At 38.1% G+C, this 26,481-nt stretch overlaps 1 protein-coding gene across 1 annotated transcript in view; it reads right to left on the reverse strand.

The window, feature by feature from the left end:
• Positions 1–16,899: 16,899 nt before the first annotated feature.
• The window catches only part of TBCK (TBC1 domain containing kinase), a 273,293-nt gene continuing 263,711 nt past the window's right edge, over positions 16,900–26,481 (reverse strand). The window contains exon 27 of the mRNA XM_023734775.1: positions 16,900–17,541. Coding sequence (XP_023590543.1) covers positions 17,431–17,541 — 111 coding nt within the window. The 3' untranslated portion in view covers positions 16,900–17,430. The remainder of the gene's footprint in view (positions 17,542–26,481) is intronic.

Raw genomic sequence — 26,481 nt, forward strand, 5'->3', positions numbered from 1 at the left:
AGGGCTCCTAGTCATAGTTTTTTAAAGTATCAGGTTCACATTCAATAAGACTCTAAATTTATACTCCAAATATCAGTACTTCATCATTCTCCTGATTCTTATTAATATATTTGTGTTTTGATGCTACCCCTTTAAAATGGGGCACCACTCTCTCCTTATAATGGTTTCCGTGTGTTGTAATCAACATACTTCTCTATGCAAGGAAAAGTGGCTGCAGATCTCACATAGATGCTGCTGAGCAGAGTGACCTTCAGCAGGCGGAGACAAACAAGAGCTGCTTTTCATCTTCCAAGCATTGATTTTCTGCAAGGCAAACCACAAAGCTGCTTTGAAGTCCAAGGGAGAGCTGCAAGGGAAGAGGAAGATAAAACGGAAAGAAAGAGTGGGTTTGAAACAAAGTTAATCTCTGCCATCTAGATGTCCATGTTTACTGCCAAAGCTGAAACTGCCAGATGTTATCAAGGGAGAATTAATTTAGATTATTGTTAAAAGGGTGTGTTTTTAAGTCGGTAAAACTGGGTTAGGGAAGGGTGGCATATAAAACAAACAGAAGCCTGACAGAATATTGATGGAATTTATCAGTAAATGGTTGCTTTTAATGTACTCCAACAGTAGCGAGTGTGTAGTGTATACACTTCCCATGAAGTTTTCTCTTTTGTTTATGTAGCATAACAGGACCAGATATATGGATTGTAAAAGTAGTTACTTGTGTCAAAATTTTTTCTTTAAAAACAATGTGATTGATCAAAATTTTGGCTTGATAGTTTTACAGAAAATTATAAACATAGTAACCAAAACCAAACCAAACCCCTTGTCGTCGAATTGATTCTGATTCATAGTGGCCCTATAGGACAGAGTAGAACTGCCCCATAGGGCTTCTTCCTATAGCCAATCTCTTAACCACTGTGCCACTGGGGCTCCTATAAACATATTACCTTTGAATAATGCTCTTCCATTTACAAAATGCTTGTCCATGAGCTTCAGTGTAATCCTGGGAGACAGTCTGGATAAGTGCTATTTTCCCTTGTTTTATATGTGAGGAACCAGAGCCTTAAAGAACCATGGGAATTGTTTGGGGACACACTGAAAGCAACAGAGGAGAGGCCAGGAGGAGAATCCCATTCTCTGATTCTTTTCTCTTCCTCTTCCTGTGTGCTCCCCTTGATTACTGGTTTCTTAAGGGAGAGGAAATCTCTAACTCTCCCTTCCTCTCCTTGTTCTGGAACATTCATTGTTTTCCTCAGTATGGTCTTTGGATGACAATTTACCCTTAAAATTATGGTGTTGGGACTGTGAGACATATTGCTTATTCTCATGGTATCTAGAGGTAAAATTTTGACTCTGGAGGTCTGGAGGAACTGCACTGAAGACAGTCATTATTGGGACCACAGTGAAAGCTTGCAAGAAGTGGGACTTAGGGTAATTGTGGTGGGCTTAAGGGTACTTAGTATTGTGAAATGAAAGCTCCTTGAGAAAGTTTAACCCCTCTCTCGACCATGAACACTAAACAAGTGCCAGCCAGCCTGAAACTCCAGCCCACATTTCTTCCTCATTCCAGCCTTCCAAGACCTGGGTAAACAACAAATACACAAGCCACTTGAGGGGAAAGGTGTTCCGGAGGAGTTAAGGTTTCACTGCCCTGGAGATAGCTGAGTCACTCATGTGCTCTTAGGAAGCAATGAAAACGTCATGACATGGAGCCAAGATATGTCATGTAGAGGGGCTACATTTGGAATGACAGCCTTTGGGGTTGCCAACAGGACCCTTTGACAATTAATGTTTTCACTTGGTCATTTTTATATCAATAACTTGTACCAGATATTTAGCATTTTGTTCAGACCCTAAAAATGATCACTTTGGTAAGTAGGAAAGTATACACCCAATAATGCAAAAATTTCAATTAGACTTTACCATAAATGCCTAATTGCTTTCTTAAAGGCTCAGTTAATGTCCTGGGCAGGACAAGCTAATTAAAAGGGCTAAATAACTGCAACAATTAATTTCCACATTAATTTATTCTTTTTGATTTAACAGAATTAATTTGGCTGACAATAATGAACTTTAATATGAATTTTAATATTACTTCACTTAAATTCATTTCAGAATGTCATGCAATTAATTGTTTATAGGGCAGTCAATATAGTCAGTTATGCAACTTCTGCCTAAGCTTTTGTCATCTTATGGATTAGTTTACATACAAGTATATAATTTCTTGCTTTATATAAGTTACACAAATCATCATTGAAATTTTAGATAGATGTTACATTGAAGCATAGGATCCATGTTAAAATGGCATTTCCAAAAGTTATATTGAGGTAAGTGGGTTCATGTTTAAATTATTTAGTAAAATCATTTACTTTTTATTATTCATCATACATACCAAAACCAAACCCAAACCCACTGCCATCAAGTCAATTCCGACTCATTGTGACTTTATAAGACAGAGTGGAACTGCCCCATATGGTTTCCAAGGCTGTAATCTTATGGAAAATGACTGCCACATCTTTCTCCCCTCAGAGCAGCTGGTGGGTTCGAACTGCTGACCTTTCAGTTAACAGCTGAGCCTTTTAACCATTGTATCACTAGGGCTACTTACTTATATATACATACTTTAAAAATATATATGATTTATAAATTAAACATATTTTGGGGTATGGGCTTCAATGTCCAACTAGTACATTTCACGTCCAATGGGTTTTCAAAAATATTAACCAGCTGCCATGATAGAAGCTTCAATTTATATTTTGTCTTTTTAAAACAGTGATAAATACCTGCAGGTATATATATTTATTTCTAAAATCTGAACTAGCCCTTCTCTATTACCTGGGGTGGTATTTAGATCTAATTTGCTTAAGGTTCATGTTGGCTAATTTAATGTAAAAAGGGGAAGAGGTATTATACAGAATTACTTTGTTACCAGATTACTCCTCTTGTGTGTTTCTTTTAGTCACCAAATCATGACAGAAGTCAAAATGACCACCCGGCATTAAGTATAAGTCATGTTGGACATGGAAAAAAAAAAGGGGGGGATCTTGTTTCAAATTAAACATAAATCAACTACAGTTTAGGGGGACTTTACAGTCACTGAGTTGTAGTAGTCCCATGTAGGGTTGAAAATGTTTTAACACTGGTCATCCTCTATCAGACTCATTTGGAAAAGTAAATAACCCAAACTAACCTCCTAGCTCTGAGTGTATGTTTTGTGATAACTTTTTTTAACTGCACAGAGGTAATTGGATAAATCTCTGGAAATGGATTCCGTCTGTTTACACCAGTTGCTCAGGATAGGCCTTCATTCCAAGACAAAGCTCAGGAAGGCCTCTGAGAATACAGTAGTGCTAAAGCTGGTCGGGGCAGGGAAGGAGAACACTTTGGGGACGAGAACCTACTGAGACCTCCATAAACAGGGAACAGGCTCAGAATAATGGCACTACATTTAGTCAGAGGCTTTATCCTGTCGTTTTCTCTTGCCATGTGTAATTAAGGATAGTGTGTGAGTGCAGAGACTTTTTAATTCTTATTATCTTTAAAAAAAATAAAACATCGCTTCTCGCTTTCATATCACTATGGGAACTACCTTCTGTGCCATTTGGCCTCAATCCAGCAGTCATATTCCTCACATGCTTTTAAATCCTTAATGACCCTATATGGAGCCAGTGGTGATGAACGCATGGTGCAGGGGATTATTAATGATCTTAAAGATAATTTTAGAAAATAATAAGTTATAAAGTATCAGGATACTTTATCTCAGAGCATACAAATAATTTTTTTAAGCTAGCAATTGACTTCTATTTATTTTCTCTCATAGTTAATCGACCCAAGGAAGGCCCTCCCACTCCCTGTAATTCTCCTCCTCAGCTTTCCACACATGACTGGGAGGCAGATACAAAGATATTTCCAATTCTCTGAGCCTGAGCTAGACATAGAAAAGAAAGGTTAAACACCAACTTTGGCTCCGTATCAAGGATTTTACTGCAGACATGTAGACAGAGATAATATGGTTCTCTATCAGGGCTATTCTCGGCAATGTTGCATAGAGGTGAAGAGGTAACTTCATAATTAGCAAGAGCTCCTGAGAACAATGATTTTCCTCACAGACTGGAATACTCAACTGCATTTTTCGTTTTAGAATTCTTTTTCTTTCAAATGTGTGAATAGGGTGGGAAGTGAGAGTAGATTGGCAATCTCTAAGAAAGGAAATGCAAATAAAATAAACGGATATGAAGTGGCACATCCACATTAGAGAGTCAGCAGTCAGTGTAACCAACGTTTTCAGTTCTTCACTTCTGTACCCCACACATGTAACACGAGGCCTGACCCCAGCGTTGCGATAAATTTGTAATCGGTTGAAATTACCGTCCTTTACCTTCTCTATCTGTATGTGGTAGACAGGGAAATGAGTTAGGAATCAGGAAAGCAGAATTGTCATTTTGGATCGGGGGAAGTGGTGATTCAGTGGTAGAACTCTCACTTTCCATAGAGGAGAGCTGGGTTCCAGCCAACCCTTATGCATAGCCAGCACCCATCTGTCAGTGGCGGCTTACGTGTTGGGACGATGATGAACAGGTTTCAGCAGACCTTCCAGACTAAAAACAAAGGCCTGGTGGTCTACTTCCAAAAATCAGCCAATGAAAACCCTATGGATCCAAACGGTCTGATCTCCAACCGATCATGGGGATGGTACAAGACCTGATAGCGTTTTATTCTGTTGTGCATGGGTTCGCCATGAGTCATACCATACATTCATTACCATTGATTCAATATAGGGTCATTAAGGGTTGACTCGATGCCCGCTAACAACAACAATTTTGGATCTGTCTTTTTACTACCTACATGATCTTTCCAAAAGCCTTTTTTTAAAACAATCCTGTTTTTAAAAACTATCAGTTTGGATTGAACGATATTTATAATTTCTTTTACCTTCACTATTTGTAATATAGATTAATGAGGTGATCCTAGAATGGTTAAAATCTGTGGTGTGATAGTAAATGTTACTGTCGGTTGCATCTCCTAAATGAATAGATAATTAGATAGATAAAAAGAAATAAAGCAAGCCATGATTTGTGATGTTTGCCAATTTCAATGGTATAAATATTCCTACCATGGCCAATTTTAGGCTACCCATGTGAGATCATTGAATGTGGAGTTGGGAAGAGATGGACATATTCAGCTCTCTCAAGCAAGTAGGAGCCAGTTCTAGCACACAACTGGACTTAAATTACTAAATTATTCTATTCTACAGGGCTGAAAAGTATGCTAATATATTTGAGAAAAAAATTAATAATTGAAACAAAAATAGGTTTTCAGGGTTAATTAGAAAATTAAACCTCTTTTGCATGGATTGATGGATTGTCTCAGGCTTTAATGCTTTAACTAAAAAAAACAAAAAAACAAAAAAAACCCCGTTGCTCTCGAGTCAATTTTGACTCATAGTGACCCTATAGGACAAAGTAGAACTGCCCCATAGGGTTTCCAAGGAGAGCCTGGTGGGTTTGAACTGCCAACCTTTTGGTTAGCAGCCGTACTCTTAACCACTAAACCACCAGTTTCCATGCTTCAACTAGTGGTCAGACTATTACATTCTTTAAAATGAATGAGAGACCATGTACCGTTTTTCAGAAAGTCACATATGTATATAAAGATAGTAATATTTCTAAATTTGAATCTTTTAGTGTGGCAGGAAGCAATACTTAGAATATAATCTAATGCTTTAAATGTGATTTGTTATTGCTACAAGATTAGTATGAAGCTAAGACAGGACAGTGTTTTAGCCCTCACCCCTCAGAGCATTGATATATCCAGGAACGTTGATAACACAGTGCTTTGACACCCATCCATGCAGGGTTTATTGGTCACAGTAGCATTAAACCAAAAAACCAAACCCATTGCCGTTGAGTCAACTCCGATTCATAGCGTTAGAACAGTATTATTAAAATGTTGCAGACAATGTAAACTAAAAATAGGCCCTTTGAAAGGGGTAAGAGCAGCTAGTAGGCCTGAAAGTCACTGTACAAGATATGAATATCACGATCTATCTACAGAACACTGACTTTGCCAAGATCCAAGTTTAGTCTTCATGTGACAAACATCTTTCATTAGATATTAACAGCAAGACAATTACTCAGAAATGATAAATACATGCAAGTTAAAAAAAGATACGGTTAACTTTTTTATAGGTGATTTATAATGTGTACTGTTTCTAACATTATATGACATAAAACTTGATTACAAAACCTAACGGCTGAGTGTGATCAATTGCATATACTGTTAAGTGGTAAGTGCCAGACCATTATTAAAGTTTGTAACTTCCCCATTACTTGTTCATATAAAATCTAAGTTGGTAGTTGTGAAGGGTCTTAGGCCTTCGGACTGAACACTCATAAAAAAAAAAAATCTATCGTCAATATTATCCTTTTGTTTCCATTCTTTAGCTTCATAAATATTTATCAAGAAAACTCCATTATCTGGTTAGTTATAGGTATATTTAGAGCCAGATGTGTAACAATGCAATTGTTGGTGGTGGTGGTTGCTGTGGAGTCAATGCCAACTCATAGCAGAATGAAGTATCCACCAACTTTTCTCCTTTTAGTGAATTTCATTGTATAGTGCTACTGCATTAAATCCCTTTGAGAAGCTGTAACATTCTTTTCTTTTTTTTATTGTGGCAATATATATATATATAACAAAACATTTGCGGTTTGAACTTTTTTTTTTTTAACCTTGCAAAATATTTGTGCTGTTTGTAGAACTAAATGCAGAGGAAGCTAGTTTTCTTATGCAAACCTCCATCATTATTGAGCTGAGAATTTTCAAAAATTATTTTTTTTACTGTGGTGAGCATATATATATATATATATATATATATATATATATAAAACAAAAAATTACCATCTCAATAATTTTTACAGATACAATTCAGTGACATTAATTATGTTCATCATGTTGGACAACCATTACCACTACCCATTTCCAATTTGTTGCATTACTCTTAACAGAAACTCAGTGCCCCCCGAGTGATAACTTCCTCTTTTCCCCCCGCTCCTGCTCCTGGTAATGATAATAAACTTAGGCCTATATACATTTGTCTATTCTACATATTTCATGTAAGTGGAATCATACGATATTTGTCCCTTTGTAACTCACTTATTTCACTCAGTATAATGTTTTCAAGGTTCATCCATGTTGTAGTATGTATCAAAACTTTATTTTTCTTTATGGCTGAGTAATATTCCATCAGGTGTACATACCACATTTTACTTATCTATTCATTTGTTGATGGATATTTAGGTTATCTTCACCTTTTGTCTACTGTGAATAGTGCTACAATGAACATTGTAGTACAAGTATCTGTTTGCATTCCTGCTTTCAATTCTTTTGGGTATATACCTAAGGGTGGAATTGCTGGATCATATATGATAGTTCTATGTTTAACTTTTTGAGGAACTGCCAAACTGTTTTTCACAGAGACTGCACCATTTTGCAATCCCACTAGCAATGGGTGAGGATTCTAATTTCTCCAAATCCTTGTCAATGCTCGTTTTGTTTCTTATTATAGCCATCTTAGTGGGAGTGAAGTGGTATCTCATTGTGGTTTTGATTTTCATTTCACTAATGACTAACGGTGTTGAGCATCTTTACATGTGCTTGTTGGTTATTCCTAATCTTTTTTGGTGAAATGTCTATTCAAGTCTTTTGCTCATTTTTTGATTGGGTTGTCTTTTTGTTGTTGAGTTGTAGGAGTTCTTTACACAATCTGGATATTAAACCATTATCTGATACATGGTTTCCAAAAGTTTTCTCCCATTCCGTAGGTTGTCTCTTCACTTTGTTGATGAAGTCATTTGATGCACACAAGTTCGTAAATTTTTTTTCTTTTTTTTAATTGTACTTTGGATGAAGGTTTACAGAATTTCTCATTAAACAGTTAGTACGCATATTGTTTTATGACATTGGTTAACAAACCCATGACATGTCAATACTCTACCTTCTCGACCTTGAGTTCCCTATTACCAGCTTTCCTGTCCCCTCCTGCCTTCTAGTCCTTGCCGCTGACAAGTACTTAATTTTGATGAAGTCCAATATATCAGTTTTATCTGTTGTTGTTCATGCTTTTTGTGTTATATTTAAGAATACACTGTTTAAAATTATATCTCGAAGCAATACTCCAATGTTTTCTTGTAAGAGTTATGGTTTAAGTTTTTACATTTAGGTCCTTGATACATTTTCAATTAATTTTTGTATATGACATGAGTTATGGGTCCAGCTTTATTTTTTTGCAAGTGGAAATTCAGTTGTGCCAGCACCATTTAATGAAGACTATGCTGTGCCCATTGAATGGACTTAGTATTCTTGTAGAGAATCAATTGACCATAGATGTATGGTTTTATTTCTAGACTCTCAATTATATTCCACTGGGCTACATGTCTATCCTCATACCAGTACTACATTGTTTTGAACTGTAGCTTTATAGTACATTTTGAAATCAGAAAGCATGAGTTCTCCTAGCTTGTTCTTCTCTGCTTTGGCTTTTTGGGGTCCCTTGCAGTTCCATATAACTTTGAGGATGGGCTTTTCCATTTCTGCAAAGAAGGCTGTTGGAATTTTGATGAGAATTGTATTGAATCTATGGATTGCTTTGGGTATTATTGACATATTAACAATATTAAGTCTTCCAGTCTATGAACATGCAATGTCCTTCCATTTATTGAGGTCCTCTTTAATTTCTTTCAGTAATGTTTTCTAGTTTTTCAGAATACAAGTCTTTCACCTCCCTGGTTAAATTAATTCCCAGGTACTTTATTCTTTTATATACTATCGTAAATGGAATTGTTTCCTTAATTTCTTTTTCAGATTGCTGATATATACAAACCCAACTGATTTTTGTGTGTTGACCTTGTATCCTGCCACTTTGCTGAATTCATTTATTAGCTCTAGTAGGTTTTTTTTGTCTTTTTTTTTTTTTTGGTGTGTGTGAATTATTTGTGGTCTTCTATATGTAGGATCCTGTTATCGGCAAAAAGGAATAGTGTTACTTATTCTTTCCAGATTTGGATACCTTTTATTTCTTTTTCTTGCCTAATTGCTCAGGTTAGGAACTCCAGTACAATATTGAATAACAGTGGTGAGCGCAAGCATCCTTGTCTTGTTCCCGATCTTAAGGGGAAAGCTCTCAGTATTTCTCCTTTGAGTATGATGTTAAAAAACAAAAAACAAAACACAAAAAAACCCGTCGCCGTCGAGTTGATTCCAACTCATAGTGACCCTATAGGACAGAGTAGAACTGCCCCATAGGGTTTTGAAGGAGCACCTGGCAGATTCCAACTGCTGACCTTTTTGTTAGCAGCTGTATCTCTTGACCACTATGCCACCAGGGGGGTCTGAGTATGATGTTAGGTGTGGGTTTTTCATAAATGCCCTTTACCATATTGAAAAATTTACCTTCTATTCCTAGCTTTGTGAATGTTTTTTCATGAAAGAGTATTAGATTTTGTCAAACGCCTTTTCTGTGCAGACTGATACAAGCATGTGGTTCTTTGCCTTTGTTCTATTAACTATAATTTTGATATTAATCTCCAAAGAAGTACTTTTCTTGGGTGTGCAACTATTTGAGGGAGGAAAACAGAGGAGTAGAACAATAATCTGGCACAATCTATGCTTTCTAAAAGTTTTATATAATTCATTGCTTCATTTTTAAATAGTCAGATGAACACATGCCCTAAATCCTGTTCTAATCTGGGAACTTACTCAGCCTTCTGGAAACCCTGGTGGCGTAGTGGTTAAGAGCTACGGCTGCTAACCAAAAGGTCGGCAGTTTGAATCTACCAGTTGCTCCTTGGTAACCCTATGGGGCAGTTCTACTCTGTCATATAGGGTCGCTATGAGTCGGAATTGACTCGATGGCAACGCGTTTGGACTCAGCCTTCCACTGAAACCTTCATCTGTCTACAACAGGAGATTTGTTTTTTGTCACTTAAATGCCAGTTTGATGGTAATCTCCTCTGTAGCTTCCCTGATTTAGTAGGAAGTTACTTCTAGTCATTTCATGGAGCAAAGTTTTTTGAGGATACCAGTTTTTAAAATAATTTAATTCCAACTCCCTACCCAGAAGAACAAGGGTATGTCTTCTATTCTTGTGTGCATATTAAAATCCCAGTTACTAGGGCTTATCCCCCATGTGTCTGTCAGTTTGTCATACTGTGGGGGCTTGTTTGTTGCTGTGATGCTGGAAGCTATGCCACCAGTATTCAGATACCAGCAGGGTCACCCATGGTGGACAGGTTTCAGCTGAGCTTCCAGACTAAGTCAGGCTAAGAAGAAGGACCTGGCAGTCTACTTCTGAAAAGAATTAGCCAGTGAAAACCTTATGAATAGCAGCAGAACACTGTCTGATATAGTGCTGGAAGATGAGCCCCTCAGGTTGGAAGGCACTCAAAACACAATTGGGAAAGAGCCGCTTCCTCAAAGTAGAGTCGACCTTAATGAAGTGGATGGAGTCAAGCTTTGGGGACCTTCATTTGCTGATGTGGCATGACTCAAAATGAGAAGAAACAGCTGCAAACATCCATTAATAATCAGAACATGGAATGTAAGAAGTATGAATCTAAGAAAACTGGAAATCGTCAAAAATGAAATGGAATGCATAAACATCGATATCATAGGCATTAGGGAGCTGAAATAGACTGGTATTGGCAATTTTGAATCAGACAACCATATGGTCTACTATGCTGGGAACAGCAACTTGAAGAGGAATGGCGTTGCATTCATCGTCAAAAAGAACATTTCAAGATCCATCCTGAAGTACAACACTGTCAGTGATAGGATAATATCCATATGCCTACAAGGAAGACCAGTTAATATGACTACTATTCAAATTTATGCACCAACCTCTAAGGCCAAAGATGAAGACACTGAAGATTTTTACCAACTTTTTCAGTCTGAAATTGATCGAATATGCAATCAGGATGCATTGATAATTACTGGTGACTGGAATGTGAAAGCTGGAAACGAAGAAGGATCAGTAGTTGGAAAATATGGCCTTGCTGATAGAAGTTATGCCGGAGATCGCATGACAGAATTTTGCAAGACCAATGACTTCTTCATTGCAAATACCTTTTTCACCAACATAAACAGTGACTATACACATGGGCCTCGCGGGATAGAATACACAGGAATCAAACTGACTACATCTGTGGAAAGAGACAATGGAAAAGCTCAATAGCATCAGTCAGAACAAGGCCAGGGGCTGACTGCAGAACAGACCATCAATTGCTCATACGCAAGCTCAAGTTGAAACTGAAATTAGAACAAGTCCACACGAGCCAAAGTATGACCTTGAGTATATCCCACCTGAATTTAGAGACCATCTCAAAAATAGATTTGATACATTAAACACTAATGATTGAAGACCAGACGACTTGTGGAATGACATCAAGGACATCATACATGAAGAAAGCAAGAGGTCATTAAAAAGACAGGAAAGAAAAAAAAGACCAAAATGGATGTCAGAAGAGACTCTGAAACTTGTTCTTGAACATTGAGTAACTAAAGCAAAATGAAGAAATGATGAAATAAAAGAATTGAACAGAAGATTTCAAAGGGTGGCTTGAGAAGACAAAGTAAATTATTATAATGACATGTGCAAAGAGCTGGAGATAGAAAACCAAAACGGAAGAACATGCTCGGCATTCCTCAAGCTTAAAGAACTGAAGAAAAAATTCAAGCCTCAAGTTGCAATAGTGAAGAATTCCATGGGGAAAATATTAAACGATGCAGGAAGCATCGAAAGAAGATGGAAGGAATACCCAGAGTCATTATACCAAAAGGAACTGGTTGACATTCAACCATTTCAAGAGGTAGCATATGATCAAGAACCAATGGTATTGAAGGAAGAAGTCCAAGCTGCACTGAAAGCCTTGGCAAAAAACAAGGCTCCAGGAATTGATGGAATATCAACTGAGATATTTTAACAAATGGATGCAGCGCTGGAAGTGCTCACTCGTCTATGCCAAGAAATTTGAAAGACAGCTACCTGGCCAACCGACTGGAAGAGATCCATATTTATGCCTATTCCCAAGAAAGGTGATCCAACTGAATGTGGAAATTATCGAACAATATCATATGCAAGTAAAATTTTGCTGAAGATCATTCAAAAGCAGCTGCAGCAGTATGTTGACAGGGAACTGCCAGAAATTCAGGCCAGATTTAGAAGAGGACGTGGAACCAGGGATTTCATTGCTGATGTCAGATGGATCCTGGCTGAAAGCAGAGAAAACCAGAAAGATGTTTACCTCTGTTTTAATGATTATGCAAAGGCATTCCTTTGTGTCAATAGGAACAAATTAGGGATAACATTGCGAAGAATGGGAATTCCAGAACACTTAATTGTGCTCATGAGGAACCTGTACATAGACCAAGAGGCAGTTGTTTGGACAGAACAAGAGGATACTGAGTGGTTTAGAGTCAGGAAAGGTGTGCGTCAGGGTTGCATCCTTTCACCATACCTGTTCAATCTGTATGCTGAGCAAATAATCTGAGAAGCTGGACTATATGAAGAAGAAAGGGGCATCAGGATTGGAGGAAGACTCATTAACAACGTGTGATATGCAGATGACACAACCTTGCTTGCTGAAAGTGAAGAGGACTTGAAGCACTTACTGATGTAGTTCAAAGACCACAGCCTTCAGTATGGATTACACCTCAACATAAGGAAAACAAAAATCCTCACAACTGAACCAATAAGCAACATCATGATAAACGGAGAAAAGATTGAAGTTGTTAAGGATTTCATTTTACTTGGATCCACAATCAACACCCATGGAAGCAGCAGTCAGGAAATCAAAAGACACATTGCATTGGGCAAATCTGCTGCAAAAGACCTCTTTAAAGTGTTGAAAAGCAAAGATGTCGCCTTGAAGACTAAGGTGCGCCTGACCCAAGCCATGGTATTTTCTTTCGCATCATACGCATGCGAAAGCTGGACAATGAATAAGAAAGACTGAAAAAGAATTGATGCCTTTGAATTGTGGTGTTGGCAAAGAATATTGAATATACCCTGGACTGCCAAAAGACCGAACAAATGTGTTTTGGAAGAAGTACGACCAGAAGTACAACCAGAAGTACAACCAGAAGGAAGGATGGCGAGACTACGTCTTACATACTTTGGACATGTTGTCAGGAGGGATCAGTCCCTGGAGAAGGACATCAAGCTTGGTAGAGGGTCAGCAAAAAAGAGGAAGACCCTCAAGGAGATGGATTGACGCAGTGGCTGCAACAATGGGCTCCAGCATAACCACGATTGTGAGCATGGCGCAGGACCAGGCAGTGTTTCGTTCTGTGGTGCATAGTGTTGCTATGAGTTGGAACCGACTTGACGGCACCTAACAAAAACAACAGGGCTTATATCAATATCTTATTGCCAGGTAGCAGTGACTTTCAGTTCCTCTTCATTTCTGACATCAAGGGATTTCTGTTCCTTTATTTCAACCTTAGTTAAGTATTAGACTTTTTTTATATTCATTTTTAATCAAGCATTTCCATATTTTGGAGAGGGGATATAACTAGCTTAGATTGCATGTTACAGGAAGTCATCTGTTCCAACCTCTAGAATTATAAAATTTTAGAGCTGGATGGAAATTTAGAGATTTTTTCTTCACTCAGTGAATTGGAATTATAATTTACTTATACACCATTGATACAAGATAAACTTCGGCACTTGCAAAAATTTACCATAGCCTGTTTTAAATTTTTCTCCATTCATACAGATTCTAAAAAGATACCAAAGGTATCTAAAGCTAGAGTTTCCATTTGATTTTTCATTTACTGAGCATCTCCAATGTAGTGAGTTGCTAAAGATAATGAGTGGTATAACTTATGGCCCCTGACCTTAAAGTAACTTATATTTTAATACGGGCTCTAGAAGTGAGGAGATAATTGCAAAGTGATATAAGTCTAATAGAAGTATGAATGGACTACTTTGATAGATTTGAGGCACTTAATGAAGCATAGGGAAATCAGAGAAGGGGTGCTGGAGGAGATGCCACTGGAACTGGATTATGAAAAATGAATGAATGTGAGTGTGTGTGTGTGTATGGGGCTGGTTGGTGGTGACAGTAAGGGCATTCCAGGTAGAGGGAATAGACTGCTAATGTCAGAAACACACAGTACTAATAGAGATCAGTAATATATTAATAAGTACTTCTATAAATCATGATTATGTGGGTTTATTCAACAAATAGTTGTTGAGGCCAACATTGTTGAGGTCATCTGCCATGGGATAACATGCAATGCATATAAACGTGGCAGTGTGGTGTGCTCTTATTTTACTGTTGAGAATATTAAATAAAAAACAGAAAACCAAACCTGTTGCTGCCCAGTTGATTCTGACTCATAGGGGCCCTATAGGACAGGGAAGAAGTGCCCCATAGGGTTTCTAAGAAGTACATGGTGGATTCGAACTGCCGACCTTTTGGTTAGCAGCTGTGGCTCTTAACCACTACGCCACCAGGGTTTACAGAGAATATTAAATATTACTTATAATTTGCATGTTTTAAAAATGTCCATTAAAAAAATAAGCCTAAATGTATTGTTTTAAGAAACATCAAAGGCAAAATAGTTTAGAGGGAGGTTGGCTACAATTATCTTCTCACATAGCCCACCTGACAACACTCATGTCTTCATCCCCTCTTCCTATCTACCACTCCATTCAATTAAATCCCCTCCCTTCCATCCCTCTCCTCTTCTGTCTCAGTAAGGCACAATTAAGACTCAGAACTACTCTTTTCAAAATGGTCAACAGCGCTGCATTCTGGCTATGAAGTCAGGTAAGTAATCAAAGACTGAAGAAAAAGAATAGTAATTGACAAGGCAGGAGGAGTTAATAGTTCCCAAACGAGGGCAGATAATGGTTCAAAAATGATATTAGAGAACTCTTGGTAAAATTTTATTTTCTCATTAATTCTTACATTTTTTCTTTGTATGCTATGTCAGAGTCATAGGATGATAAAACCTTTAGTTATACCAGTGTTTTGTGCATTATAGTTAATTCAAAACATACTTGTTGAATGTCTGAATATAATTTAATTGAAAAATTCAAATAAAGCAACATGACTCCTGGAACAATTAGATATTCACATACAAAAGAATGATGTTGAATGCCTATCTCACACCATGTACAAAAATTAAATCAAAGACCTGGGGATAGGGTGATGGGGAATGATTCCCAATAGGTACACAGTTTCTTTCTTGGGTAATGGAATTGTTCTGGAATTAGATAATAGTGAGGGTTGCATAATTTTGTGAATATACTAAAAACCATTGAACTGTACACTTTAAAAGGGTGAATTTGATGGTACAGTATGTGAAATATATCTCAATAAAAAAATAGACGCAACAAAATAAAACAAACAACAACAGCAATAAAAACAACAAAACTATGGTTGAGAAAGTTAAGTTGAGGCTTTTCATTGAAATGCCTGCTTAGGTAGTCCTAGCACTGAAGAGGAACATAAATTAAAGATGAATGAATACTTTTTAGTTAAAACAAATTGAAGATAGTAAAAAATATATACTGTTTTTCAATAATTTTAAGATGTATATTTTTTTCACATTTCTGAAGTAGAGATGCACCGTATAATTTATGGTATGTCACAGTTTATTTGGCTGCATTTTTTTCTTTTTTTGTAACACATAAAAGGATGACATGTTGGAAGAGGCTGCATAGGGCTGGCTCACTATTATTTACTCCCCATTGCTAACCGCCACGTTGTCTCATGATCTTGTCTTTCCCTCTGGTCCCAGTGTCTACAAAAGGTTTAAGATTAACCGATGTTCCTCCTTGGAGGGTGGAAAACAAGTGATAATGATCTGAGGATGAAAAACCGAACAAAGCACCCATCTTGTGACAAGAAAACCAGGATGTCGCCAGATAACCCCCAAGAATACCAGTAAAACATTAACTCATTTGAGACATGACCATCTCAAGCGGGAAATAACACAAACTTCTAAGACCCATGATCCTGTCCCTATAAAAGCCTTCAGCCAATCTCCAGTTGGGGAGATGAGTTTTTTTGAAGAATCTATTCCCCTCTGTCTCCTATATATTGATATATAATAAACCTCTTGCTACTCACCTCACCGCTGTCTCAGAATTGGCTATTGTGGCAGGTGGCTCCAATCCGCGTTATTGCAGTAACAATGTCTTAATGGTGTCAATTCAATGAGTATAGTACTTAATTTTGAGAATAATGTGGCAGAGGCTTCTAGCTGCCCCTTAATATGTGTTCTCTTCTTCCCACACAGTACTAGAATTTTTAGCTGGGTACATGGCCACCAAGCCAAAGATGACATTCTCAGTGTTTCTTGCAGCTAGATGTGGCCACATGCCTAAATTATGGCCAAATGTATACAAGCAGAAATAGTGCATGCAACTTCTGGTTTGTGCCTTTGAAGGGGGAGCATGCCCTCTTCTCTTCTTCCTTCCTTGCTTTTTTCTTTCTTATATTTTTCCTTTCCTTTCTTTTTCCCTTCCTCCTCCCCTCTTTCTAGATTGCAGATGAGATGGTGGGAACTGAGAAGCCATCTTCATCCATGAGTTGGAAGTCATGTACTGTGTGTGGTGAAGCAATGAGAGAAGATATCTAAGTTCTTAATGGTTATGAAGCCAAAATACTAGCCCTAGATCCTAGATTGATTATTCAGACTTTTATGTGAGAGAGAAATAAATTTCTAATTTCTTTAAGCCACACATATTTTGCGTTTCTCTGCTACATGAGCTGAACAAATATTCTATCTAATATAAATGGTTTCTGACTTTCATTTTTCTGGAGGTTACCTACTACCTAACTTTGTGCAATGGGCATAACTGCTCCCTCTAAGCACTCACACACACACACACACACACACACACACACACACACACACACACACACCTTGTCTGAGTGCAAAGTGAGTTACCAAATACAGCATTTATTAATCAGGAATGTATTGTGAATAGCTTTTTACTTTTCATTATCATAGAAAGAAGAAGATTCCAGCCCACATTCACTCTATAATTCTAAACAATACCTTTGTTAGGACTGTCTGTTCAGTGCAATGAAGGTCAGCTATTTCAGTGCAACTGGGATTTCTTGATAATGCTAAATTTACCTTGTCAGCTAAATTCCTCTGGCTTTGTGTGGCAGTGTGGTAAAAATACCTGATCGGATTTCACTGCTAAGAAAATTCTTTCAGCAATACATGCACAGTCAAGTTTGTTGCCTGGATAGCTGAACATTTGGATCATGAGAGTTAAAATAAAAATGTCTCACAAGAAAGCTTTACTGAAACGCAACAATCTGGATGTCTCCTTCTGCGTTAGAGTAGCATGGCTGTGAAGAGCGGTGCTGCTGCGTGCTCAGGCCCTTCTATCCTTTCGACAGCCATACTCTTGGTTCTTCATATTTGAGGAGATGGGACGGTGAGGAGGCCTGTTGGCTTGATCTTATTAATGCCACCATCTAGAATACAGATTCTTGGATATTTCATCTTCACAAGATGAGCTGCAAACTGGGAAAAAATAAAGGGCCAAAGTTATAGAGGACATACAAAAGATCTCCCCAATCCCTTTTTTTCCTCAGGCTGTCAAAGACAAAACTATTGCTGTCACTGTTATATTGATGCATCATTAATTTGCTTTTAGTATAACTCATATGCTGAGAAACAACTTCTTTAAGCTACGGACTCAATGTATACCTTTAGTTCTCTTTTATACTTTTGGAATAGGAAATAAATACACATGGTAAAAAATTCATAGTATAAACAGGTAACAGTGCGAAGTAATTCTTCCCACCTGTTCCCCAGGCTCCCTCTCCAGAGGTCACTAATGTTACTAATTTGTATGTTTCCTTCCAATGATAGTCAAAACATTCTCAAATCTATATTGTACAACTTTTGATATTATGGTCTACGTATTAGTTACTGTAATTCCAGGCACCATGTCCCAGAGAGAGCCTATAAAGTGGTTATATTTTTGGAGCAACCACAATGAACAGTTTGAAGCCACAAACTTGGAATAAATTTGAAGGACTGATCCAGGAAGACTTTTAGATTCCGAGCACAACAGGACTTTGAAAAAGTTGTCAAGACACACAAATATCTTCCTGATTTGGCCGATGTCTCCTTATCCAAGATCATTGATTACCATTCCCCATTTCTTGCACTTTATGATAAAGCAGCCCTCAACTGCTGGTCAGTCCTCTGATGTGCAGTACTGCCTCATGATCTGGGCCTTTGTTTGTGCAGACTGCCCTCTGTTGGGAACAGGTTCCATTTCCCCTGTAGTTCCTGGCCCCCCCTTGAGTTCCTCCTCAACACCAGCACCTTCACCTGCCTAATTTCTACTTACTCTCCTGCTCATTTTCTCTAGGAGGTGTCCTTGACACTTTAAGCCTAGGTAAGGGGTCTTTCTTTTCAGCCCCCAAAGTTTCCTGTGTGAATCTCTATTTTTGGCCTTACCACATTTATTTAAATTACCCACTTAAGAGCCTTCTTCCTCTCCTAAACTGTAAATTCCTCTAGGACAGTGACTCTGTTTGATTACTTTTATTCCTAGTGTCTGGTATGTGATAGAGGCTCAATATATTGGACTGAACTAAACTATGCCAAATGACTATGGTCATTTGGCATTATTTAGTTGACAAAATTAAATTATGTTTTGGGGCAAAATTATGAATTAAAGATGTTTTTCTTTGGCTCCTTTGCCACTCTACCTCTATTCCTTCCTCTTGGTAGTGTCCCTTTCTTCCTCCTTGGATATTTGTGCCCTTAAGTTATTTTCAATTCTTCTATCAAAACCTGCTCTCAGATTCCTCAAGGACAATGACTAATAACTGCTCACAATGTTATTGCTTCTTAGGGGTCTTGAACCTTAATAGTTAGCAAAGCGTCACGCCAGCAACATAGACTGCAGGACTCAAATGAAATCACCTGAGTGGTTTGGTCAGGGTAAGTTCAAGATCTCACCTTCAGGGATTCTACTTTATTGATCTGGGGTTCAGAAATGTGCTTTTTTTTTTAAACCAACACCCCTAGAAGATTTTAATACAGGTAATCCATGGACAATACTTTGAGAAACACTATCTTAAGCCAAAAGGATAAAGGTGCCAGTCAGTAGGTGGAATAGATGTTGCTGGAAACTGGGATCTTAGCAGTCTTCAAAACAATTCATATAAGTGGATCTCAATACTGCTGGCCCCACCTCTCTTCTCCATCATGCTCTGCAGTGCCCCTTAATAGAGATTCAACTGGCTGATGATGTTTCAAATCCTATACTCTTTTAGAGTCACCAGATGGGAATCCTTAATAGTAATTAATGTTCAAAGGAAATAGTGAACCTGTATTTCAAAAGGTGTCAAGTGAGCTAGAGTGAAACTGTGAGTTAGTCTTCATCTCATTCTTCTCACTTCTTTCTTTTTGAACTCCAGTCCTTAAGAACTGATCCATCTGCCCTGAACCATGTGCAGGCAGCACAGTTCCTGGTACCATATGATTACTGAAGCATCCTGGCTCTCTTCTCCTGTATGCAGCACTGCAATTACTATTTAGGCTTAGAATTCTAAGTAACTCTAAGACAAAGGCCTTGCGGATAAGCAGTCTTAGCTTTCAGTACTTTCTAAACATCGTGGAAGTCAGAAAATGAGTAGGGAAGGACTTACTGAACATTTAACTAATCTCTCTTAAACTATGCTGTAGAGCCGGAAAGAGTTCCCACTGTTATTGTAAGAAGGGGCATAACAACTAGGCTGCTGCTGAGCTGGAAAATGGTAAAGGCTAAGCAGGCAGAACAGAGCACTTTGGAACAATCAGGTCTCTGCTACGTGGGAGGTCTAAGAGGAAAAGAAGAAATGGAGTACAAGGAGATGGCAAATGTTTAGGTGCCTTGAAAAGAAGTAAGGCTGTGCTTGAGTACAGAAAAAGAACAACTGTGGAGTTTTTGGGTGAGATTGTAAGCTCTGCTCCATTGATCCTCAGATTCATTTATTCCTATGCTTGTGGTTCCAATTATCCATGTTAAATACTGGCCCTAACATTGAAGCATGACTACTTCTGTTCCACTCCTACCAAGGAAACAACTCCTCTTCTTCTCTGTTGTTTATTTGTTTGTTCATTCATTTATCAAGCAAACATTTACTGAGCACCTACCAAGTATTAAGCACTGTTCCAGTTTTTGTGGCACTTACAATTCAGTGGAGGAGATCATCATGACCAATTTATATCAAGTAGTGTGCCTATTACAAAAGTAGAAGTTCAGAGCACTTCTGAATTCAACAAAGGTTGGGGAAGCTGTTTTTTTTTTTTGGTTGTTTGTTTTGTTTTCATTTCATTATTGACTCCTCAAGGGAATGGGAACCCAAATGTGATGGCCACAATAGCTACACTGTTCTTTGTGGATATAGCTTGACAGGTTGAGGAGGAAAATAAGGGCTATGAATCAGCTGGGGAAGCTTTCAACTGTGCGGAAAAAAAGCTGTATCACGCACGGAGAAGATCTGTGGCGAGGCAGGGGAGAATCAGGCACGTAGAGTTCAGGGGTTCTTCCATCTTTCATGCTCTATCGGGCAAAGCTCTGGCAGCTTGAGCGAGTAAACAAAAAAGGGACTGGATTTTGGGGAGTAAGAGCTCATTGTAGAGACTATAGCTCCCGCACTGGGAGAGGCCTGACTTCAAACAGAAATCACAAATTTTGACTTACTGAGCAATAGCTTTAGTGGAACTGACAGGATATCCTATTGGACCAGTGGTTATGAAGTCATCAGAATCATCTGGGTACTTTTAGAAAATAGTGATACCCGGGTCTACTCTACCAAAAAAAAAAAAAAAACCTTTTGCCCTTGAGTCGATTCCAACTCATAGCAATCCTATAGGACAGAGCAGAACTGCCCCACATGGTTTCCAAAGAGCGGCTGGTGGATTTGAACTGTCAACTTTTTGGTTAACAGCCAAGCTCTTAACCACTACGCCACCAGGGCTCCAGGCCTACTCTAGACTAATAATAATTTGAATTTCTTAAGATGAACCTTTGGCATCAGTCATTTTTTAAAACCTCCCTTGCCCCCTTCAACTCCCAGGTAATTCTAATGTGTTACCAGCATCAAGAACCATCTTAACAGATAATGGGATTCATGTGCAGGTCAGGTTTGTCTGGTGCCTCAACTGCCATTCTTATAGGTATAGTCCTGTGTGGACAGCAGGTCACTTTGCAATAGAAGAGACTGCTGAGTTTGTAGGGCTGGGATTTGTAAGACCAAGTTCTATGTGGAGAGAATAGGGTTCTTCAAATTGCACAACCAGCTAAGACATAGAGGGCAACACCCCCTGTGCAGTTGGCAGGACCTGTTCTTTGCTAGAATCACCTTAAACTGCAGAGGCAGCTGCATTTCCTGTGGGTAGTACTCCTGTGTGCTCTTACATTTTTATCATTCCTCTGGTTAGTATGATCTTCTGCTGGTATTCGTTTCTAACGCCTGGATAGGGCCATCTCAAAAAAGCACTGAGTATGGCCGACTCTTGTGGGTGCCACTCCATCCTGTTTTCTCTCTTTATCTTGCATCTTAGCTTGAACTAAGAGACTGGTATGTTTGCCCAGAGGAAGTCAAGTTCTGCTGCAGCAAGAGAATGAGAGGAGAAAAGGGATTTTTGAACTGCCACAGAGAAGTACAGGTTAACAAAGGCCAAGGACTTAAAAAGCTGAGGGTAAGTAAGGTTGGAGAGAAGCAAAGAACAGGATCATGCTGTTTTTCACTTGACCCCCAAGGACACAGGTTTGGGAAGAACTGATAGTAACAGCAGGAAGCTAAGGACAAGTTTGGGCTTCTGCAAGATTTGGAGGAGGAGCCCATGGTAGACCAATTAAAGTTTCCCAATGTGAAATTCTGGCATTGTGAATTTTAAATTCATACTGGATGAAGTTTGCATGGATTGACTGTCACTCTGGCAAAGTTGAAAGTGAAAAATCTTTTTCTCTCCTCTGTTTTATCTGTCCATCCCTTTCCCCTCCTAAAACCAAAAAAACCCCCATTGCCATCCAGTTGATTCTGACTCACAGCAACCTCATAGGACAGAGTAGAACTGCCCCATAGGGCTTCCAAGGAGTTGCTAGTGAATTTGAACTGCCAACCTTCTGGTTAACAGCCGAGCTCTTAACCACTGCACCACCAGGGCTCCTTTCCTTTTCTAGATAATGCTAAATTTAGGGTAGGGAAATTTTACTTTTGGTTGGGCATGGTATTGATTAAGGAACAGTCACTTATCTTACAATAAACAGCTGTAGTACTTTCATCTTGATTTTATGGTTGTAGGGGATGATGCTGTGTTAGTCTTATGTATCCTCTTGACCCTCTGGAATGCTGAATATATGGCACACATTTATTATTTCTGGCATTGAGTGGCTGCAGTTAGGCTGATGCTTCACGCAAATTATGTATCTGTTTCTAAGAGTCTGGCTAAGCAACTCAGACAAGTACTTGAGAGGAGAAATAGAATATGGGGTAATCTCTCCATCTAGAGTACAGTGTGCCCTTAGGTTAAATATAATTGAAGTGTTGTCTTGTCCTGATTAAGACATTTCTGAGGGTCATTAATAAAGGTCTTGAGCAGTTGGACTTCCCATCACAGTGATCCCAATGAAAAACATGAGCTGCAAAAAGGATTAGGAAAGAGACTGTTGTTGTTAGGTCCCGCTGAGTCAATTCTGACTCATAGCGACCCTACGTACAACAGAATGAAACATTACCGAGTCCTGTGTCATCCTCACAATTGTTGCTATGTTTGAGCCCATTGTTGCAGCCACTGTGTCAATCCATCTAGTCGAGAGTCTTCCTCTTTTTTGCTGATCCTCTGCTTTACCAAGCATGATGTCCTTCCCCAGGGACCAGTCAATCCTGATAAAATGTCCGAAGTATATGAGACGAAGTCTTACCATTTGCTTCTAAGGAGCATTCTGGCTGTACTTCTTCCAAGACAGATTTGTTCGTTCTCGTGGAAGTCCATGATATATTCAATATTCTTCACCAACACCATAATTCAAAAGCATCTATTCCACTGATCTCCCTCTATTCAAGTATAATTTTGAAATGTAATTTTTGTTTCAATCCTTGTTGTATTGTTCTGTTTCCTGCTAGTTTTCTGTATTCAGATCTTTATATTTAATTCATTAAAAATTTTTAAATAGTATTATATAAGTGGGAAATGGAAGAAATAGTGAAGTAAAGGAGCTTAACTGAAGATTTCAAAGGGCGACTCCTGAAGACAAAGTATTATAATAAAATATGCAAGGACTTGGAGTTAGAAAACCAAAAAGGAAGAACACATTTCTCAAGCTGAAAGAACTGAAGAAAAAATATTGCATCAAGTTGTAATATTCAAGGATTCTATGGTAAAAAAATTGAATGATGCAGGAAACATCAAAAGAAGATGGAAGAAACACATGAGCCGCCGTATCAAAGAGAAATGTTCAAACATTTCAGTAGATAGCATATCATCAAGAACTGACAGTATTGAAGGAAGAAGTCCAAGCTGCACTGAAGGCACTGGAGAAAAACAAGGCTCCAGGAATTGATGGAATACCAATCGAGATGTTTCAATAAATGGTTGTAATGCTGGAAGCGCTGACTTGTCTATGGCAAGAAATTTGGAAGACAGCTACCTGGCCAGCCGACGTAGAGATCCATATTTGTGCCCATTCCAAAGAAAGGTAAGCTAATAGAATGTGGAAATTATTGAACAATATCATTAATACTACATACAAGTAAAATTTTGTGAAGATAATTCAAAAACAATTGCAGCAGTACATTGACAGGGAACCACCAGAAATTCAAGCCAGATTCAGAAGAGGACGTGCAAAGAGGGATATAAATGCTGATGTCAGATGGAACCTGGCTGAAAGCAGAGAATACCAGAAAGATGTATACCTGTGTTTTATTGACTGTGCAAAGGTATTTGATTGGACGGATCATAACAAATTATGAATAACATTGCGAAGAATGGGAATTCCAAAAACATGTAATTGTGCTCATGAGGAACCTGTACATAGATCAAGAGGCAGTTGTTTGAACAGAACAAGGGATACTGAGTGGTTTAAAGTCAGGAAAGGTATGTGTCAGGGTTGTATCCTTTCACCATACCTATTCAATCTATATGCTGAGCAAATAATCCAAGAAGCTAGACTATATGAAGAAGAAAGGGGCATGAGGATTGGAGGAAGACTCATTAACAACCTGCATTATGCAGATGACACAACCTTGCTTGCTGAAAGTGGAGAGGACTTGAAACACTTACTGATGAAAATCAAAGACCACAGGCTTCACTATGGATTACACCTCAACTAAAGAAAACAAAAATCCTCACAACTGAACCAATAAGCAACATCATGATAAACGGAGAAAAGATTGAAGTTGTCAAGGATTTAATTTTACTTGGATCCACAATCAACGCTTGTGGAAGCAGCAGTTAAGAAATCAAAAGATGTATTGCATTGGGCAAATCTTCTGCAAAAGGTCTCTTTAAAGTGTTATTTAAAAGCAAAGATGTCAGCTGAAGACTAAAATGTGCCTGACCCAAGCCATGGTGTTTTCGATCGCCTCATATGTATGCAAAAGCTGGACAATGAATAAGGAAGATAGAAGTAGAATTAACGCCTTTGAATTGTGGTGTTGTCAAAGAATACTGAATATACCATGGACGGCCAAAGAATGAACAAATCTGTCTTGGAAGAAGTACAGCCAGAATGCTCCTTAGAAGTGAGGATGGTGACACTTCATCTCATGTTCTTTGGACATGTTATCAGGAGGGATCAGTCCCTGGAGAAGGACATCATAGTTGGTAGAGCGTCTGTGAAAAAGAGGAAGACCCTCAAGGAGACGGATTGATGCAGTGGCTACCACAATGGGCTCAAACATAACAAAGATTATAAGAATGGTGCAGAATCGGGCAGTATTTTGTTCTGTTGTACATAGGGTCACTATGAGTCAAAACTGGACAGCATGTAACAACAAGGTGGGAAACTGGTTGTCACAGTAATAACATCTCTGAAACAGTGGCTGACTACTCCTCTAATTTCACCAACAGAAGTGAAACCAGCATTAGGGCAAAGCCAAGAAGGTGAAGACAGGGTCAGTAATCATTTGACATCCCATCGCAGGCACTTGTGACAAGTAAGAAGCAGAACAGGTAACTGCAGAGTATTAGTTTAGTGTGTTACATACTGGAAAATGAATAATTATGCAATAAGAATAAAAAAGTGAGGTGTTTTGGATCTCTGTTTATTTTAAGGATAATTACTCTATATGATGTCTGGGATATTCAGAATCCATAATCTGGTGTACATTAGTCTTGCCCACAAGACTTTTAACCAAGATGTTTCTATTCTTCTTGGAACCAATCTTTGGGATTAGGAAATTTGATAGTGTAAAGATTTTGTATTAAAAAAAGAAAACATTTTTTTTGGTTTATGTTAGATGAGGGGATTATATAAGTAACTATAATGTGCTAATTCAAAGTACTTTCTTGTTTTAATTTTCTGTTGCCTATAGTTGCTTCATCTCTTCCCATTCTCTTTGTTTTTATTAAGAAAAATGTCAAAATACATATAAAAATACAAGAATGGTATAATGAACTTCTATGTACCCAATACCCAGCTTCAACAATTGTAACTCATAGCCAATCTTATTTCATTTATTCTTCCCATCTACTTCTCTCACCTTTGTATTGTTTTGATGCAAACCTTGGATATTATATCATGTCACACATAAATATGTATCTCTGAAATAAAAGGACTTTAAAAACTATAACCATTGTATGGTTTTCACATCTAAAAAATTAACAATAATCCTTTAATATAATCAAATAACCAGTAAGTGTTCAAACAGTGCTCAAATTTCCAATTAGCTCATAATGTCATAGGGTTTTATTTTTTTAAATAGTCTGTTTATTTAAATCAGGATCCAAACAAGGTCCACACACTGTGACCGGTGGATGTCTTTTGTTCTCTTATCACTTTTTACTTCCTTGAAGGAAGCTCATTCTTTCTCAAATACACGCCAATCAAACTTTTAGCTATATCACTCCCTGAAAAATACTCTCATCAAGCTCAGGAATAACTTCCACGCCATCACATTGTCAAAATCTATTTTTTTTTTATTGTACTTCAGGTGAAGGCTTACAGAACAAATAGTTTCTCAAGAAACAGTACTACACATGTTGGTTTATGACATTGGTTAACAACCCCACAACATGTCAACCCTCTAACTTCTCAACCTTTTTTATTGGTGAAAATACATACAGCCAAAGATACACCATTTCAAAAATTTCTACGTGCACACTTCAGTGACATTGACTACACTCTTCCAATTGTGCTGTCATTCTCACTTAAGATGAAGGCTTACAGAACAAAATAGTTTCTCATTTAACAGTTACTACAAATGTTGCCCTATGACAATGGTTAACAATCTC

The sequence above is a fragment of the Trichechus manatus genome, unplaced genomic scaffold (genome assembly GCF_000243295.1).
Source record: "Trichechus manatus latirostris isolate Lorelei unplaced genomic scaffold, TriManLat1.0 scaffold00071, whole genome shotgun sequence".
In the NCBI taxonomy this organism is placed as follows: domain Eukaryota; kingdom Metazoa; phylum Chordata; class Mammalia; order Sirenia; family Trichechidae; genus Trichechus; species Trichechus manatus.